The sequence below is a fragment of the Etheostoma cragini genome, chromosome 11 (genome assembly GCF_013103735.1).
Source record: "Etheostoma cragini isolate CJK2018 chromosome 11, CSU_Ecrag_1.0, whole genome shotgun sequence".
Lineage (NCBI taxonomy): Eukaryota > Metazoa > Chordata > Actinopteri > Perciformes > Percidae > Etheostoma > Etheostoma cragini.
In genome coordinates, this window is record NC_048417.1 from 6,505,725 (window position 1) to 6,519,887 (window position 14,163).

General features: G+C 38.0%; 1 protein-coding gene across 1 annotated transcript in view; it reads right to left on the minus strand.

Moving 5' to 3' along the window:
* The window catches only part of gdap2 (ganglioside induced differentiation associated protein 2), a 29,131-nt gene that overhangs the window by 12,796 nt on the left and 2,172 nt on the right, over positions 1–14,163 (minus strand). The window contains exons 3-11 of the mRNA XM_034885478.1: positions 9,980–10,119; positions 8,934–9,087; positions 7,966–8,054; positions 7,124–7,200; positions 6,281–6,440; positions 4,127–4,277; positions 3,543–3,619; positions 1,956–2,032; positions 1,461–1,600 (exon numbers count right to left, since the gene is read on the minus strand). Of these exons, the coding sequence (XP_034741369.1) occupies positions 1,461–1,600; positions 1,956–2,032; positions 3,543–3,619; positions 4,127–4,277; positions 6,281–6,440; positions 7,124–7,200; positions 7,966–8,054; positions 8,934–9,087; positions 9,980–10,119 (1,065 nt within the window). The remainder of the gene's footprint in view (positions 1–1,460; positions 1,601–1,955; positions 2,033–3,542; positions 3,620–4,126; positions 4,278–6,280; positions 6,441–7,123; positions 7,201–7,965; positions 8,055–8,933; positions 9,088–9,979; positions 10,120–14,163) is intronic.

Consider the following 14,163-nt stretch of genomic DNA (forward strand, 5'->3'; position numbering starts at 1 on the left):
GAGCTGGTCAATGACCTGAAAAGAGGTGGGACTACCGTTTCCAAGGTTACTGTTGGTAATACACTAAGACGTCATGGTTTGAAATCATGCGTGGCACGGAAGGTTCCCCTGCTTACACCAGCACATGTCAAGGCCCGTCTTAAGTTTGCCAATGACCATGTGGATGATCCAGAGGAGTCATGGGAGAAAGTCATGTGGTCAAATGAGACCAAAATATAACTTTTTGGTTATTATTCCACTAACCGTGTTTGGAGGAATAAGAATGATGAGTACTATCCCAAGAACACAATCCCTACAATCTCTAAGGCATTATGTGTACAGCAAAACATGTTTCCTTACTGTGCCAATAAACCTTGAAATTTAATTAAAAGAATCACCAGCAGTTCTTTATTGTGATGAGCAACTGAAGGCCCATTCTTCAACTTCAAACAAATATAACATTTAAGAATTAGATTTGTAAGTGATTCCTATAACCTTCCAATCCAGAGATAGCTCAGCACAAGAATATGCTTTTAAAACCTTGAATCCTGCGATAAAGGCCAAGTCACAGCCAATACATCACCCCAACAACACGTTCCAAGTTTGGGTTTCCTCTTCCAAATATTGCTGCCATATTTCCAAAACCCACAGTGAAACAAAAGCGTTTCAAAGCTAGTTTTGCTTTTCCAAAAGTATAAACAATGTAACCTTGGCAGTGTCATACTGTAGCATAAACAATGTATCTGACCTTCAATGCAGCTGCAGAAAGAGGACTGATCGACGGCCAAAGGAAGGCCAAAAGAGGGTCAAATGACCAAATGATGCTGCATGTATCATATCCAGCCATACTGTAGATTTGACTCTCAGGATACAAAAGAGAATTTTCATTTTGCACTTTTTAGCAATTTCAATTTGTCTCATTTCTATAAACAAAGAAAGAACAAAAACGCCAGGCATCTTTCAAAGCCCGTCAGACCTTTGTACCATCTGGAAGATGTTTCTAAGAATTTTTGTACCTTTTTTTTTATAGGCAGTTCTGGCTATGAAAGACCACAGACGTGGCTAGCCAACGTGAGTTAGCCAAATGACTGCAAACCCAGAAAACACAGCACAGAACATTAGAATCGTGCCCTTTTGTGTGTAGGAGGTTAAAGCAATATAAGCTACAGAGTTTTCTTATTCAATCATTGTGTGTGTCTCAGGGATGAGACAAAACTAATGAGAGAAAGATGAAAACAATGTGAACTGATTGTCCAATATTATTAGCTTCCTATATGAGTTCAAAGTAATCACAATTTACATTCACATGAGGTGCTTTAATGCTAAATAACATATTGGTACAAGATCTATGAAATGCATTTGGTGTAAGGTTTAAATTATATTAATTTTATACTTTTTTGTCCCATCTATGCACCCCTCCCAGAGGATGTTATTCAAAATAGCAGTTTTTAGCTCAGTTTAACAAAAATTGTCAGACTGACTTGGTGTCCACGATGTCGTAGAGGTTCTTGAGAAAGTTGGAATCCAGGTGGTTGTGCTCGCTGGTCAGTGTGTGGAAGTAAACCATCACATACTCCTTCACTGTGATGTGGTCCATCACATGGATGAAGTACAGCAGGGCCTGCACATGCAAACACAGACCAAATCAGTGTACTTATACTTTTATAGTCCTGGATTCTCCACAATTTTCTATATATTCTTTTACAGTTCAATATCATTTGGTTTAATAGCAGATTTTCACTTTTCAATCACTCTTGTGTTTGTTTTACAGAGAAGTTTTAGTTTCTTTTGGTTCGAGTGTTAAGTTTCCCAGAAGATCTGAATAGGTCTCAACAGCATTTGTTTCAAACAGGTAGTGTGGAATATGATTAAATGAAATACATTTGCACAGTGTGCACACAGCCATTATAAGCACATGATTGGCTGAAACATCAATAACAGCATTTCATTTTGAGATAATTATTTTATTTTGTTACCTTTTCAATGTCAATAAGGGTCACTGGGATGTTTCGTCCAACCAAAATAATCACTGTCCTGCCACACATATCCACACCTGTGGACATACACATTATTAACAGGTTACACATGCACGTATGCACAAACGCATGCTGGTTGAGCTGGTGGAGCTCATTCCGCCTCCTCATGTAAATGAAACCCATCCCCACAAAGAAAGGGACATTTCTTTGGAAAAGACTGAGAAGTGGTCTGCATAACAGAAGTTCAGATGTTTTTAATTTGGTATTTTATTCTGTGGTGCATGTGAATTCTTCTGAGGGCTGTGTTTTTAAACCTGTGTGTACTCTGTGTCCAGTGTACTCAAGTTACTGTTACTGTTACTCTGTAATCATTCCTGTGGAACAACCCTGACAAACAAACAAAGGTTCTTCATGTTAAAACCCAAAGGATGAGCCATATCATCTTTTTAGTCTAATATATGCACTCCTCCTAAACTTACTCAGATCTTTTATTGCACTCTGATCTTCCTGCACCGTTGCACTTGTTTTGCACATGTTTTGGTTTTGTCTTGATGCTTTTTTATTTTGTCTAACATTTGTGGTTCTAAAGAAACAATATTTCATTTCAACCGTCTTCCTTACATCTAAACACATACACTGTTTGAAATAAATAGCCTGTTTTAAACATAATGTGGAAATCCAATCCAACATCACCCGATATCAAACGGTGATGTTGCCTCACCCGGCCAATATATATTTTTGTTTTGAGAGGACATATACTGGTCGATAAAAACAGAGGGCTCTAGTCATAATCATCCTCATAAGACAATTAACCACAACATTACATTTAATCCATGTGTTGTGTTTGACTGCAATTAAAAGGCATTACTATTTAAATCAGAACAAAGTGGATATAATCATTTCACTGGTTTGAGAAAGCTGTCCATGGAAGTTTTCAAATATAATTTATAATTTAATTTAATTCTGTGATCGTGTGCAAATTGGCTTTTTACCCGCATTACTCTTTTTTAACTTGAATTTGACTGTGAGCAACTGCAACTAAACAATTTCCCTGAGGTATTCTGATTCTGATAACTAAATTAGGTAACACTGGGGCTAAACTGTAAACAACGCTGCCACCTACTGTTTGATAGGTATGTATTTGCACATGCAGGTGTTTAAATGTATCTAACTATTCTCAGCGGGCTTTCATGGCAGGGTCAGCATGAAGGGGACACTAGTTTGCAGGAATAGATCAGAATGTGTATAACTATTAGAAGTGTCTCACAAATAAAGAGTCGTTTTGAAGATAACACTGTCTTACAGAAATAGATAAACTGACATGTGCAAGGACAAAAAGAATATAAAAATTCTGTTATTCTGATGTTTATTGGTCACTCTTGTACAGACATCTGTGTGTGTATTTTGTCATGAAAGTTAGTTTACTGTTTGGAGAAAGCTGAAAATGATCTAAAATCTTTGAGCTTGTCATTTTTTAAGTCTCCATCATCATTTCCTGATCTCAACCCTGATATCAATGTTGCACCTTGTGACAGCTAAGGAAGGACATGAGGAAGTTGGATTTCATTTTTTGAGAAAAAGACATACCAGTTTGATATAGGGCTTTCAGTGCAGCAATGTCTGACAGATCCTCTGCTCTCGCGCGACAAAGCCAGCGATTGTAACTGCGGGGGTGGGGGAGAGAGAGAGCGAGAGAGAGAGCGAGAGAGAGATTCATTGTTACATCGCTGCAAAACAGCATGCAACACAGATTGGTCGTTCTAAAATGTCTAAAATACTGCAACAGTTTACGTGTATCTAATTCAAGATACTTAAATGAAATATTAAATTGATAATTAAATTCAAGTTTTAGTTAAACCTTTTCATACAGGCATATTGCTCTGCATGCTCTTGTGTTACACCTGTGATTACTTTGCAGCCTTTCTCTTTTTCTACCGTTTATGGTCTTGAACTTGTGAGGGAAAATTTCAATGCAAGCGTCCTTATGGCATACATTTACGCACAACATCTCTTACTACAGCCAACTACTGATAAAAGCCAGAAATGCCAATGCTAGTGTTCCTGGGACACAACTCAGCTGATCACAGCTAAAAGTTGGAGCAATTTGTATTGTATAAAATGTTGTGTTTTTTCCAGTGTTCAGTTATTTTTGTGTGGTTTTGGACCCTTACTTCCTCTGATGTTGTTTGTGGATGGCCGCCTCTGACATCTGGCCCTGCAGGATCTGTTTCCGCTGTTTGTCCACATCACCCTCCATCCGGGCGAATGCGTGATTCCCCACCTGCCCAAGATCTGACTCCAGACTCTCCTCTTCAGAATCATCTACACAAACAAACAAATGACAACTGGACTTTTATTTTATTTTACTAGATTAAATGAATTTATGATGGTAGTGGTAGCACACACAAGAGTTGCGGTAAAGTTAGATAGGACAGATATTGCAGCACCTCTTCTTAAAAGAACTAAACTAGTAAATTATCCTGGGCTTCATTTTGATATGATACATTTTTCCCTGAAAATATCTACTGTATGCTTGAATCTTTCAAGTTGTAAAGTTTTTATGGGGATGACATTATGTGTGTGTGTATGTTTGGGAAATAGCTGCCACAGAGGTCATACACTCCGAAGAATTAATCCAGGTTTCTCTGCATGTTTTTCTAGAAACCACATGCATGGACATGTACATGACCATATTATCTACATCCAAATGGGCCTGTGTATCTGTCAGTGTTTATACATCAGCCTGTTATTGGGCTTCACTTGAAGGCAGCCTGCTTGCTTTGGATCAACACACCAAAGCCACGTCTCACCACTTTTGAAGCGCCATGCCAGCAGATTTTCAAGCTGGAGGTCAATGAAGTTAACATGCTCAACGCAGAAACCACAAACACATCTTTGTAATCCTTTGCAAACACTTAGACAAAGTGCAGGCAAAAGCTTCAAAAGGTAAACTAAATAGGTCATACAAATTACAGTTTACATGAGGGTTTAAAGCTTTAAAGAGAGTTTGAACTGAAGCTGCCAATAGTCAAAATGCTTTAAAAATCTTATTTTCCCATTTTTGTTCTTCTCTGCCCGTTTTATTGTCTCTGCAACAGAGCCAACTGCTGTAGAGTCCTACATTTTGGGCCTTTCTCAGTTCCTTCATGACTACAGCAAAAACTATTAAAAGATATAAATAAAAGAAGAAGAAAAATGTATTGTTGGATCACACTGAGCTTCTGGAACAGGTTCAATGTGACTTGATACAGATTCTACAAGTTTCTGGAACTAGAATCTCTCATTTTGTACTGGTCTGGTGTTTAACCTTTCTATCATTTAGAAGTATACTGACCGAGGGGGTTTGAAGAAACTGACTGTGACATTGTCGCATCCCCAATCTTAGTCAGGCCTGCAGGTCGTAAACGGAAACTCTTTGTATTATGCAGATGACACTCCAAATGAGCAAAATGAACTCCTCCAGAAAGGTGGTTCACTGAATGAGTGAGTGTGTGAGAGGGCGTGAAGGTACTAGTGTGGGTTGAAGGATCCAGGAAGCCAGATGTGACCGCTCACTGGCCCGGTTGCAAAATATTTTGACTCCCTGCTGTTCCACGGCTAATGTCTGACCTCAAACACTTTGTCCTCATCAGAATTGAATCCTCATCCAGACCTTCATTTTAGGACTATATTTGATGTTACAATGTGCTGAGCTGTTAACTAATCAGCTGTAACACAGAACCCATCCAGTGTCCACTGGCTAGTTGTCCAAATGGCCGACTGACTGTGTGGTTTGTTGACTGATTCCTAGGTCAACGGACAGACTGCTTAAACTGGTTAAAAGAGACAGAACAGACTGGCCACCCTGACTGAACAAAATTGAAAACAAAAATTGCGTTGGATTGTTTCAAAATTAAAAACAGAAACACTGTAAACATGAGAACCTGCACATTATTAAACTATTAAAAACGGTCTTTGTTGTGCACTTGCACTTTCTTGGTTAATTTTGTGCCTCAAACTGAAATAAAAGCAGTCATCTGTTTGAAGTCAAAATTAAACTAGGTCAATAAACAAACAGTTCCTTTTCCTCAGTTTGAGATGACTGGACACAGAGATGGAGAGGAATAAAGTAATAAATTAAGCCTGTATGACTCTAAAAGCCATGAAGTCAATTGATCTTGCACTGTTTTCTATTGACACAAGAAAAGAGTCTGATTCCAAAATTAAATGAAGTTGAAAAAAAGATGCCTATTCTTAAAAATAGATTGCTGACATGAAAGTGAAGCCCATTACGTGTCCTTTTTATTGCATCTCATCACATTGTATATAGAAATAGATTTGTGTACCTTCCAGGGTGCCTGGTTTCTCTGTGATGCGGATCTGTCTCTCTGGGACAACGGGTTCACCCTCAGAGTTGCCAATGTCAGCTGGGATGAGAGGCAAGCAGGCCCTTTCCTCTTCCTCAGAGCGAGGGAAATACAGAGGCAGTAGCCTCTTGTACAGCCGCTTCAGGAAAACACATACACACCTCAGTATTCATATTAATGAAACTAAAAATATGTGTTAGACAGAAGGCCAGCATTGGTTTAGTCTCTCTTAACACCCAGAATCTATCTTTTTGAATCTGCCATTCTGCAAGACATTAAAAGGTGTCAGTATAGTTCGACCTAAATACCTTTTGGGACACGGACCCCCCCCCCCCCCCCCCCCCCCCCCCCCCAAACAATGAGCGGGGAGCACACACAGACTGCCAATACTGCTGTGACACAGAGCTAGTTGGCTGACTGGGTTAGTTGTTAATTTTAAGAGACCTGTCGTTTTTTTCTCTTTTGTATATTTACTATTGCTCTTCAATAAAGCAAAAGTATTTCTTATGCAATTACTCGATTAATTGTTAATATAATTGGTGGAATAATCGATTTCTAAAATAATAGATAGCTGCAGCACAAAGATGCCCTAAAACAGCTGACAAAGTTTAAATAGCATTGGTAAACATAGTGGGTGTGCTTTTGTATTTACTTCTTAATTAATGTAATTTTAATCACGAGAAAATGACCTTAATTCTTAGTGTGGGGTGAGGAAACCATATTTTCGCCGCAGGTTCTGGGCATGAATAAGAAATTCTTTTCAAGTCCTTTAAAAACAGGGGATTTTTTTAGGGAATTAGCACAGAGTTAAGTTACACAAACCTCCTCTGTGTCGGACACTGCGAACACCACTGTCTCCAGGCTGTTTCCATGATTCTCCAGGAACCTGCGCACTGTTCCTTTAAACACACAAGCACACACTTGTGTTAACTTACATATTATGTAAGACATGCAAAAGACAATTAAAGACAATCAAAACAAGTTTCAAATATCTCCAAAGTGCTTGTTTCAAAAACCCAAATATTTTCAGTAAATCTGCACATTCAAGAAAATTGCGGCTGAATGTTGCCATTTTTAAGTGGCTTAAACAATCATCAAAATCTTTGTTTTTGTGTGGATGAAGTTATCAGCTAATGTTGTCAGCATTAACTGGACAAATACTGGGACAATAATAACACACACTGTAGGTATGCATTTGTGCTCAACTACCTAATGCATTCTAATACAGTTCTGCAATAAATCCTACCTATACAAAAGGTGATAATGAGTCTTTGGATCCATAAGGTGTTTATATAAATCTAAACATGAATGTTTCAGTTATTTTCACCATAAGATTATGATGTTATCATTGGGCCATCATGTGTGCTTATACTGAACATGTAATTTCCTTTGAATAGTATCCAGCCATACAGTAAAGATTGGCAGTGTTGTAATTACAGTAAATGTGTGTGTTTGTCTGTATAATTTTTTAACCTAATTTTGGAGAACAAGTCATATGCGTGTGTGTCTGTGGGACTGGAGTTAGAGTTTCCAAGGCGATTATCTTTATGGGAGACAGAAAAAGAAAGTGTGACATATGACACGATAAAGCTTTTTATTACCACAAGTTGTGTATCTCTGTACCTCAGCGATAAAAAAGCTATGTATCTGTGTTTGTGTCTTACTGAAAGCTATGTGTGTAGCGTCCTCCAGTGGGTAACCTCTTTTGGCCGTGTTCACCACACAGAGGCCAACAGACGCCATTGACTGCTCTCTGAAGGGACAAAAAACAAAACAATCTCACATACTGTACACCACTTTTACAATACAAATACACACACACACACGCACGCACACGCACGCCATTGCAGAACAAATTATACTTCTCATTTTAAAAGAAATTAGTTAAAAAGAGACCATTATCAGAACTTTGTATATGTTCATATCAATGTTTTTTTACATGCTACTTTATTTACATTTATATACGTAAAAATATAATGTTATTAAATATAACATTTTGTATGAAGAATTTATTTATATTTTTGAAGTCCAGGGCTATTAAAGCCCACTTTGGCCAATTGGTAAACCACATTCAGAGCTGCTGTATTAAACAGTGGCATAATCAACAGAAAGCCTGAATGATGCAGCCTGAGGCTGTAGTGTTTTGAATGTGCAAATTCTTCTATCTTTCACTTCTGAATAACTGCCTTTCACATTGTTACAACTTCAATGATTTAAATTCAAATATTTAACTAGGTTTCACCATGAACCCCAAAGACAGATGCATCTTTTCTAGAACTGTGTTATTGAAATGTTTATTCCTGAAGTCTTTCCAACACATTTTTTTGAGAAAAACTGGGGATCTCGAGTGGCTTTCATCAAACAATTGTTTATTTTCCTCAGTCAGGCACAAATATTGTTTATCAAATGGAATCATAGCTGAGAGGTAAATAATACAAATCTAAATAACTACAATGCAAGTTCAACTCTACAAAGAATGAATGGATTTCATATCAGTAATGTAACATGTTGCAAGTGGTGAGAAGTGACGTGTGTTTATAAAAGTATTTGATTACATTAATACTGCCTGCCTTAACCTTGACCGATGTGCTAACTGACTGATTGAACAACTGTTTGATATGATGGTTCTTACACGGCCAGCTGCATGGTGTTTCTGTAGCAGCTGTAGAGCGAGCTCTCTGCTGCCGTCCTGTATTTGGCTTTGTACTTTGGTCCCACTGTGTGGACGATGAACCTCGCTGCCAGATTGAAGCCTTTGGTCAACTTCGCCTCACCTGTCCGACATCCTGCACACAAACATGCAAATAAAACATTCAGCGAGTAGAAAAAATAAATAAAAAAGGCGTACAATTAAAACTGTATTCAATTTTCTTTAGTATCTAGCCATGCAGATATTTAAGCTTTTAAGATATCTACCTTTAAAACTTGCAGCGTGCCCCCACCCCAAACAGAATTACAAGGAATGACATATTTGTGGTGCTCAAATGTAAAGTTTACAACAGCAGCAGCTCTTTCCAGAACAATGTCCTGGTTTATAACAAGTTCTGAAAATATCAATCAAGGTTTTTAATCGGTAGAGAGTAGCTCTTTTGAAAGGAGTAAGCATTGTTTCTGGAAAAAGATATTGGCTGCTGAGATTATGAATCTGAACACCTAAAAAAAAACATTGTTTATACCTCTTTTTATTTGGATGCCAGTAGAAGCCTAAAAAAAAAAATCATGAAACCTCAACAGACAAAATAGAAAATGATCTGCCTTGACATAAAATACATTTGTGTATGTGACAACTGAGACACTCCATCCACTAAATAAGGCCCCAAGATGTGTCTGAAAGCTTGAAAAATGTAGTTGTTAACTGATTCCTCATGGGTGCGGTATTATGTACACTCTCCCTAGGATAATATGTCATACTGGTTTGCATTTCTACACGAGAGAAGCTGTGGAGCATTATAATATATATCAGAGTAGCTATAGCAGTTACTGTACAATCCTTTTTTATTAAAGTTCAGCTGAGCATCATGTGCCTGGTTATGTCTCCAGTGAAGTCACATTCATGTTTGGTGGATTCCCACTATCATCTGCTTCCAGACTCCACAGCATCACTGAGCAGCCAAGGCAAAATCAAACCTTTATTTAGAGTGGGAGCTCATGTTTCCAGTTTTTCCCCCTCAACTCTACCTTTGAGTTTGAGCAGCTCGTCTCGGAGCTCGGGCCCTGCCAGCTGATGGACTCTGTCAGACAACGGGTTCTTGTCGTTTAGCGACTCGTTGCTGGTGTTCAAGATGGCAGTGCAGTTCAGCAGGGCGATGTCACCACAGCTGTTGTGGAAGACAAATAAAAGGTTTTGAGTTAAATTTTAAATAGAACACGCATATACAAATAAATATGTAGGCACAAAATGTGAGCAACACTGTAAATACATTATACACACAGACAGTATATCAGTATGTGTGTGTGTGACCCCAAACGTGTTTTGTATGTTTTTATTGTACCATTCTTCTGAGGGTCCTCATGTTATATTGCTGTTGGTGTACACTCTCATATTGCTTTTTTCAACATTTCTCTGGTATTCATCATTAGAGACACTCTCTATTTGCCAATATCAATGTTTTATACCTGCTTCAGTAGTCATTGCATTGAATCTCCAAATATCAGCAAAAGGGCCACTCCAGTTGTATTCCACTTAATCTCAAAACACTGGAGCAGTGACTGGTTGACCACAAACATATCATTACTCTGTACACATTTATCTAACTAACCTTAAACACATTTAGCCATTTATTATTATGATTCAGTAAAGTAATTTCTTCACTTCAGTTCACTCTGAAGCCCTTCAGGGTTTGTTTGAAAAGAACAATGAGGAACTACTCGAGCTTTCTTGGAAAGCATGTGGTCACAAGACAAGTTGAGCCTCCAGGATTGAGAAGGAAGGGTTGATTTCTACATTAACACCTCTTAGGTTGATAAGAATGAGTCACAATGCTGCCAGCTACCTCTGAATAAAAAACCAGACCTTGTTGGCAGTCACAGCCTTTAAGATGCTGTTTTACAGAGTCTTACATATCAAGGTTATGGTAACTTTATTAATACCCGTAGGTAGATTTGGTTTTGAGTGGATAAGCCTCCTTTTACACACACAATCAGCAGCACATGGTAGGATGTAACATGACAAAGTGACAACAGTGCTCAGTACTAATAATACAAAAACAAAAAAAACAAATACATGAATCAACAGTACAAAAGTAAAAAATAAGGTGGCAGACCTGTATTGCTATTACTTATTGATTGTACTGATAGCTACTGGAACAAAGCGGTTTGTGTATTGCTTAATTCTATAGGCTGGTACTTTGAACTTGCATCCGGACGATCAGAGCTGAAATTCACTGTGTGGAGGGTGGGACTGGTCTTTCAAAATAGATCCAGCTATCCTCTGTAACTATTTGAAAAACAGGGATTCTGGGTTGAGCTGTGGCTCTCCCATCAGCCTTCTGGACCACTTCACAATTTGGTTTAGATGGTTCCTATTTTTAAGAGACAGGTTCCCAAACTGTAACACCAGTAACTGATTCAATAAGAGCATGATATAATAGAGAAATTGAGGTTTTGTCAATGTGGAGGGAGGACAGTTTTCTCTAAATGACATTGAATATGTAATTGGCCAGACAAGCAGCTGAGCTACATCGACAACAGCATTCCAGTCTCACCCTGGAACAAAATTAATTGCATGCAGCTTGTGTCCGAGTCATTTTCAGGGGTGTGCCACATCAAACTGTTCATGATAACAATGGCAGAACTTTTTAATTTGGTAAGAACAAGGGGTTAAGCGAGTCTCCACAAAGCGTACCTCATATTGTTTGTTAGAATCCTTTTGATGCTAACAAGCCATCACCTGACAATAGCATTCCATTGTCTGCCATTCTTTTGGCATCACTTTGAAAGTAAATAATTTTATTAACCATTAATTTGACTATGGTCTATGGCTAAGAATTGAGACACGTTGACATATTTGACATGATAACAGCAGCAACAAGCATGTCTGCTGTGAAGCAGTTGTTCCCAAAAAGGAGTTGACTCTGGTCATTTGGCAGTGGTGTGGTTGTGAGGTTAGAACTAAAAAATAAGCGTATGCCGTAAGAAGATTTAAGAATATGGTAACACAGGAAATAAATTTCACAGACTTTGAAAGCCTAATCCTTGGCAAGTTGTTTTAATAATTTAATAAATCAATAATACAATTAATAATTTTAAATAAATCATAATCAGGGTTGCCACAGGTTTCACCAAGTCAAATTTAAGACTTTAAGACCATTATGAATGACATTTAACAAGGTGCTCTAAGCGACATCACTTCTTGTTAACGTTCAAAGTATTTTCAATCATCTGTTTAATGAGCCCCATTTACTGTAGAAGTTGTGAACTAAAAAATAAAAACTTTTGCAAATGCCTCAAACTTATGTCAAAGTGAACAAATAAGCAAACACAAATACTGTACACAATGTCTTTATGTGGCTTCAGTGAATTACGTCATCAGACTTTGAATCAGAGGTGAACATTTCTTTTTAAAATAAATGTATGTAACCAACTGTATGACTGTTTTTTGGGAGATTTACCTGAAAGATCATAACAGCCTCTCATATTTTCATGCGATTAATTTCCTTCTGTAATGATGATGCAGACTGGCATTTAAGTAAATGCATGCTTGTAACATGTTTGAGGGATCTCAAGCCTGTTTCAGGGTTCTACCATCATCCTTAACCCGGAGGTCAGGAGCTCTCCAGTTAAATCTGAGGAGCAGTGAAATGATTACCATAACAGAAAATATATAGTTTCGTGAAACTACATTGTACATTGCTACTTAATTGTCTTTTTTTACACTGACAAATACCGCTAACTTTATCTTGTTTAAAATGCAACAAAATTAATAAAACTTAAAACTAGGTTTTTATTTCAGAATCAAATCCTGCCTTTTGTTCAAATCAATAAAGAGGCTGGTTGCTGCTACTTTTATGTCTGTACTTGACTATGGTGATGTTGTGTACATGCATGCTTTGTCTCAGAGTTTACATGCACTAGACACTGTATACAATGGAGCTCTGAGGCTCATCACTGGTTTTAAATATCTCACTGTATGAACGTGTTGGATGACCTTCTCTATCAACACAAAGACACTGGCAAACCTTTATATGCAAGTCTATTTTAGGTCTACTTCCATCCTACTTTCTGACCTATATCAGTGTAAATCGGGACTTACAATCTTCATTCCCAGGATCTATTCCTTCTGTCAATTCCAAAGGTTAGAACTGAACTGCTGATAAAGGCGTTTGCGTTTGCTTCTCCCTCCACATGTAACACGTTATAGACATCCATGAAACTCAATGAGCTGGTCTCATTGGTCGCTTTTAAGAGGATGTGGATTGACTTGAATTGACTAGATGTTTTTGTGTATTTTGTGTTTGTATGTGTGTGTATTTGTACTGCTGCCTGTCTTGGCCAAGACACTTGCAAAAAAAAGATTTTTGATCTCAATGTGGTCTTCCTGGTTAAATAAAAGGAAAATAATACTAAAATAACAGAAAATACATCTATGGCGGGACTGTTCACCACTCATGAACTGTGACAAAGTGATCAAAAAAAGCAAAAAAAGCTACCAATGCTTGAGGACCTCTAGTCACGTTGTTGCAGGAATGCGCTTGCTTCTGATGACTGAGCACGGAAGGGGCCGCAACAACAAGGCTCTTACAGAGGAGCCGCTGCCAAGTCAGATTCCGGACGGTCATGTGTTCCTCCACAAAGAGGATTTGATGAGGAGGTCTGATTTGATGAGGTGGTCTGGACTCTGAACTAGGGCTGCACGATATGAGGAAGATATCCAATTGCAATTATTTTGACTGATATTGCCATTGCAATATGATTCCCGAGATAGCAGGGACTGATCGTTTCTGTGTCATTATTTTCATTGAAAAATATTAAAATAAAAAAAGAATGTATTATCATAAGTGGGATTTTTGCAAGGAATTGTACCAATCGTTTTTTCTTTAGTCTGTAAGATACGATTTTTAGGGCCACAACGTCTCTGCAGCACAACAACACATTACTCAGAATGGTGCAAGACATATTTTGCCTTTAACAAATATTGTGCCCCCCCCTTCAGGGATTTGGATATTGCATTAGTCCACTGAAATTCATTGGGAAGCCACTTTGTTTGAACGGTGCAAAGGGCACATAAAGAAATTTGTAAAGATGGTTATGGTTAACTGCTCCTCAGATCTCTGCAGGGTAAATCCAGACAGCTAGCTAGACTATCTGTCCAATCTGAGTTTTCTGTTGCATGACTACAATGACTTTTAAACATAGATGTTCCA